At 42.1% G+C, this 6,052-nt stretch overlaps 1 protein-coding gene across 1 annotated transcript; it reads right to left on the bottom strand.

Moving 5' to 3' along the window:
- Positions 1-410: 410 nt before the first annotated feature.
- On the bottom strand, positions 411-3,802 carry LOC143788195 (protein kinase C theta type-like). Its single transcript, XM_077277636.1, has 5 exons — positions 3,795-3,802; positions 3,136-3,274; positions 2,287-2,478; positions 1,624-1,752; positions 411-1,002 (listed from the first exon to the last, which is right to left on the bottom strand). The coding sequence occupies exons 2-5, from the start codon at positions 3,199-3,201 to the stop codon at positions 823-825; spliced, it is 567 nt and encodes a 188-aa protein (XP_077133751.1). The 5' UTR covers positions 3,202-3,274; positions 3,795-3,802; the 3' UTR covers positions 411-822.
- Positions 3,803-6,052: the final 2,250 nt, after the last annotated feature.

Raw genomic sequence — 6,052 nt, 5'->3', positions numbered from 1 at the left:
TGACAACACTTTACTCACAGGACACAGAATATATCACACAGATACAAAGGGCAGGACAATTGAAAAGCGGCAGGCCAGACATACATTACAATAGCCGCAGGTGGCCAGAGCCTGCCGATATTTACTGTGGGAATTACAAAGGTGGGGGAGGTCAGAAGGGGGATATCTTGTCCCCTCTGCCCAGGGGCGCAGCCTGAGGGCTGATGCATTAGGGACATGCATCTCACATGGAACCTATTATACATACATAAAACTACACAACATATTCTGGGTGCTGGGGGGTTCCGTAACAGTGTGTAATGTAGAGGATAAGTAATAGTATATGAACGTCCTGACACTGTGCAGTGTTACCACCTTTCTATATGTCACATACTGGTGATAAATACAGAAATACACGAGATACAGGATGATGATGTTCAATAATTAATAATTTTATTTTTTTTCTCCTATCAGTATGTTTTGAGTTGTGGGAGGAAACCGGAGTACCCGGGGAAAACCCACACAGACACGGGGAGAACAAACAAACTCTGTGCAGATGGTGTCCCAGATTTCCACCCAGGAGCACCGCGCTGCTCGCCAACAGTGCTAATCACTGCGCCACCGTGCCGTCCTGTAGTATGACGGTCCTACATCTCCAAGCAGTATGCCAGCCAGGTGAGTTATGGGGCAGCAATAGAGAATGCAGGACACTATGGTCTCTGATATGTAACAGAGTAGATGGAAGAACTCGGGGTGGGATTCCAACAGACCCCGCCTGTTTCTTCAGACCACACCCAGGTCCGCGCCTCCTTGACCCAGTAGTCAGGTATTGGGGGGAGGGGACTACGTTATATTTCCATTGCCATTATTTCTGCGGCTTTCAATGCTCTTCCACCTGTTGCTGATATAGGAGAAACCACAGAACAGCTGCTGGTCCTCCGGGGTTATAGGTGGTTCCTGAGCTTCAATGCCAGACATCACTTGGTCCAATTCCATTTGTTTGCTGGTTTCCAAAATTGGGATCTATAGAAGAAAGACAAATCAGTCTGGTTACTTCATTAGGTATTTAATTATATCCGTCCCCTCCTGAGGGCACCTGTACAGATTGTGGATGAGCCGTGGTAACCGTGTGCAGATTACCGCTAATCGCCATGATGCATCGTTACCTGCAGCTTGAGAACAAGTCAACTACTGGTGCTGCCTGGCAATCTGCGGTATCCACATCTGCTACAACTGCACCATAAAGCTGTGTTCACACGTTGCAACCACATTGGGTTCTTTTGTCCCAGTATCAACAAAAATGAATACTTTTGTTTTGGTTTTGCCCCTAAAATGTCGAGAGCATTATGGCGTTTTTGCAACAAAAAAAATCCACAGTGTGAACGCAGCTTAATAGATCCGAGTTATTCACTAAGTGGCCTTCTGAAGAACTGGGGACAATAATTACACTTTTGAGAAATATGTAAAAGCCTGTCCGTCCTGCCCCATACTGTAATTCCACCCATTTACCAGCAGGGGAGGATAAACACATTCTGGCCTACACTATGTAGGATTGTTACTCATTATTTGAGTATTTCTTACACATATTATCACATTACACAGACGAGGAGGTGACATTATAATAAAATAACGCTGTGCACTTACAGGTGTCATTGTAAATGGTGGACGTGACCTTCCTGCCTCTAATTCCTCCCAGTTTATGGTCGAGAAGAATGGATGTCCTTTTAAATTGCTGCAAACATCCTGCCTCTTCTCTGGTGATTTACACAAGAGCTGCAAATAAATAAGAAACATTATTATATCACAAGTAATAATATAAATAATCTCAGAAAAACAGCAGTTACAGAATTATTTTCTCATTTTCTCATAGAAAGATGGATTTATTAAAACAACCATTGCTAGAAACAAATACAATAGGACAGAATAGTGCAAGATAGGATAGTGCATGATAGGATATTAAAGGACAGGATAGGATAGGATAGTACAGGATAGGATAGTACAGGACAATATAGTACAGGATAGGCCATCAGTAGTCGATCAGTCAGGGACCGATACCCAATAATCCTGATGATTAGCTGTGTGGAGAGGTTTTGGTGAGCGCCGCAGCCTCTTTGTATAAATTGGCCTGTAGATGAGAACGCTGTACATATAGGAGAGGCTGTCCTGGGGCTCCAGCATTGTCCCAAGTCCTTCTATTGGATATAGCTGAAATACCCAACAGTGGTGATGAAATGTGCGGTATATTATCAAAACTCATGACTGGTCTATCCTTCCTATGTCTCCAGGTATAAGTGTCTATTTACTCACTCTCTCTATGACGTTCCTGAGGTGAGAATCCATGGTGTACGGATAGCAAGGTTTGTCCCATTTCACTGAATAGGCAAGTCTTCGTAAACACTGACCAGAGTAAAACGGGTAATATCCTGTGGCCATTTGGAAGACTATGACCCCAAAAGCGAACAGGTCGACCGTGTAATTAAAGGGCTGTAGACGATAAATCTGTGGAAACATAAGATTAGAAGAGTAAGTTAGTTTATTGTCCATCCTGGGAGAGAGAAAACTACCGTGGTCCATGTTTACTGGTAGTGTTTTTCCACACCTAAGCACCATACATAGAGTATTACATGTCGGCCAAAAGATCATTTGGTTGATAGCTACCTCTGAAGTTGAGAAGCCCCAGTACACATTAGACTGTTTATTTTTTATGCTTTTCTTATACAGCGCTATCTTATTCCACAGCGCTTTACATACATTATTATCACTGTCCCCATTGGAGCTCACAATCTAAATTCCCTATCAGTATGTCTTTGGAGTGTGAGAAGAAATTAGAGAACTCAGAGGAAGCCCACACAAACACGGGGAGAGCATAAAAAACTCATTGCAGATGTTGTCCTTAGTGGGATTTGAACCCAGGACACCAGTGCTGCAGTACTAACCACTGAGCCACCGTTCTTCTCTAGGCTGATCCTTCTGATATTGGCCAGTTCGGCTGACTTTAGTCTAATATGTATGAGGGCCCTTACACAGTCCATCTATTAGTTAGCGTTAGTAAATGTGGGCCGCTGTGGTGATAGATCTGTGATTCCACAAGCTCCACATTAAGTGAGAATTGCAGGTGGATAATAAAGTATGAGATATTAGTAGTCACATAGTCACCTCAGGAGCCAAATAGCGAGGAGTGCCGAAAAATTCACTGATCTTCTGAGAGCCAAATACATTCATAGCAGCAAGGCCGAAATCAGCAATCTTAGCGTGTCCATCACCGTCCAGAAGAATGTTGTCTGGTTTTAAATCCCTTTAAAAAGAAAGAAAAATAGTTCTGTGAATCAGAAATAGATGAGCTGTAGTGCTGGGGTTACTGTGGGGGCTTCACAGGACCACTCACTAAACACTGGGGGCAGATTCACTAATCCTATCTTGTGTAGACATATAATACCAGGCTGTCTGAAAACGCTCCAAATTCATCACAGTGGCTGTTTGACAAATTAGGAGCATCTTCAGAGACTTTTGTCTGATGTTACACCACTATTGTTTTCATTACTTACAGCCAATAATTTTCACAAAAATCTGGTTACAGTTTAGTTGCTCGTTGTGACATTGTAAGCCACATGGATTCCTATCAAACTATTCCCATTTCCATAAAAGCCTTGACCCCTCTTCGAGTGAGCCCCAAAAAGTGTCTAAAACACTCCATAAATGTGGTACACGTCATGTTCACCAGATTTTTGGCACAAATAACACCACAATTCTGGCACATTTAACTATTTCCCATAGTAAATCTTTCCCTATGTATAAAAGAAAAAATGACTTATTACCGGTGAATAATCCCTCGACTGTGGAGAAACTCTATTCCACTCAAGATTTCTGCTGCAAGGAACCTAATAAGGAAGAAAAAAAAATCCTATCAGCATTAATTGTTCTACTGAACCACTAATAACTATGAGGGGAGACAGCGGCCACAGAAATCACAGAGCGGCTGTTCTCTTACCTGGTCGTGCAGACATCCAGGGGGCCTCTGGAATTGATAAATGCAGTCAACTCGCCACCACTCAGATATTCCATGGCATAAAATGCATAGTCCTGTGCGAGAGGAGGGAAGATGATTGTAAATAATGCAGATTTTATCCATCCTAATAACATTTACTATGGTTCTGGGACCTCTACTGTGTGTCCAGAAGACATGTCTCCTTGTCGGCACACACTGGAGAGGTGTCCAGGGTGAAAACTAAGTCAAAATCCTCTAATGATAGCCACCAGTAATGGCGCCCAGGGCATACAGGCACACAGAGCATGCAGCAGGGCTATTCATTTGCACAGGCAAAGATTGAATTTACAATCTAATGGAAGCAACTGGACATGATGGGGAGAAAGGAGAGAATTTCTAGAAGGCGAGGAGTCTCTTACCGCTGTCTGGAAGGTCCCATATGCATGTGTGAAGAATCTGCTGTCTTCAGTGATTTCCAGGACCTCTCTCTCTAAGCGGAGGTTGTGTTTAGCGTACTCCAACAATTTCCTCTTCTTGACCATCTTGACCGCCAGCTGATGTCCGCTGGGTTGATGTGTCGCCAGCATCACCCTGCCAAAACCGCCTTCTCCAAGCATCCTGGTAAAGATGAAACTCTCCAGGGAAAGACAGGCAGTCACTTGCTCTGAAGGGCTGGTGGTCTGAGCACCGATTACACCTAGAAAAGAAAATAGATATAAGAACCAACAATTAATCTTACAGTCACACTCACATATAATGCTACAATAAATTGGCATTTTTTTAAAAAGCTATCATAAACTTTGAACCATGATGAACATGGTTACCACCATGTTCTAGCTGGAGAGCCCCAAGTATAGAAGGTGGAGAGCTCTGATGTAAATGGTAAGATGTACAGGATACGATTATGTCATTAGGTTACATTTTGTAAAATAAATGAACACTGTATATAAAACATGGATGTGGCCTGTGACTAAATGACTATAGATTTTACCTTCTGGAGCTTGATCGATGGATTTGTCAGTCTCTCGTCTTCTCTTTGTGGTGGTCTCAGTGTCAGATGTCCTCTTTCTCTTACGTTGTTCTCTACAACTTTGATTTTCAACTCTCTCATGATGTAGGTGAGAGCTCCTGATTTTAGCTGATCCGCTAAACCTTTTATCAGAGGTAACATCCTTTCCACTCTCAGATTCCACCATTCTTCCTCTCTTATTTGGGGTTCCATCTTCCTTCTCAGGAGATGAGTTCCCTCTTTTTGTCCCCTTTTTAAGGGTCTTAATCTCTGGTGGATATCCAGAAGATGTTGTACAGGGATCATCTGTTTTCTCAACAGGTACGTCCTGTACAATGTCCTGAGAAGTTTCCACAATTTTTCCTCTCTTATTTGGGGTTTCATCTTCCTTCTCAGGAGATGAGTTCCCTCTTTTTGTCCCCTTTTTAAGGGTCTTTCTCTCTGGTGGATATCCAGAAGATGGTGTACAGGGATCATCTGTTTTCTCAACAGGTACGTCCTGTACAATGTCCTGAGAAGTTTCTCCTCGCTGAGAAAAACTCTCTTCCGTGCATCTCTTTTTAGCACTCTTCTTATTCTTTTCACCACACTTCCTTTTTCGTCCCATGATAAGTTAATATCGAAAATAACGAATTTGCTAAGTGCGCAAAAGTTGTCTTCACTCTCCAACAGTTGAAGGTAAAGTAAGAAAAGTGACAACAGAATCCTTAACCTAACAGTCACCTGGTATTGTGACATCATCGCCATTGTGACATCATCGGTCTGAGTGTAAGCGATGATGTCATCAACTGCTGCAGGACTATGTTTGACATAATGACATGACCCAGTATATGAAAAGTTTTGTTTTGCAATGTAACATATTTTTATTTCTTAAGATTTTACTGATGGGCCTTAAATGTTTTGCATCTAACTGTTCAAAAAACTGTGAGCACCTAGGAATAATACAAGAACTTATGCAACAACAAATATAAAGTTTAATAAATAAATGTATCTTATGCACTAAATATGAAAATTTGCTGGACATGATCTCATTAAAAACAACATATGCACAAAGACATATTAAAATAACAATCGGAGAT

This window comes from Ranitomeya variabilis, chromosome 8, assembly GCF_051348905.1.
Source record: "Ranitomeya variabilis isolate aRanVar5 chromosome 8, aRanVar5.hap1, whole genome shotgun sequence".
Taxonomy (NCBI): Eukaryota; Metazoa; Chordata; class Amphibia; order Anura; family Dendrobatidae; genus Ranitomeya; species Ranitomeya variabilis.
The sequence above is the reverse complement of the archived record's forward strand: the minus strand, read 5'-3'. Positions and strand labels throughout refer to the sequence as shown.

Excerpts from the sequence above, each read along its gene's own strand:
- LOC143788195 (XM_077277636.1), bottom strand. The coding sequence starts at position 3,201 with ATGAATGTATTTGGCTCTCAGAAGATCAGTGAATTTTTCGGCACTCCT. Across the intron at positions 2,479-3,135 it reads CTCGCTATTTGGCTCCTGAG|ATTTATCGTCTACAGCCCTT; the intron begins GTGACTATGTGA and ends ATGTTTCCACAG. Across the intron at positions 1,753-2,286 it reads TCAGGAACGTCATAGAGAGA|CTCTTGTGTAAATCACCAGA; the intron begins GTGAGTAAATAG and ends ATTTATTTGCAG.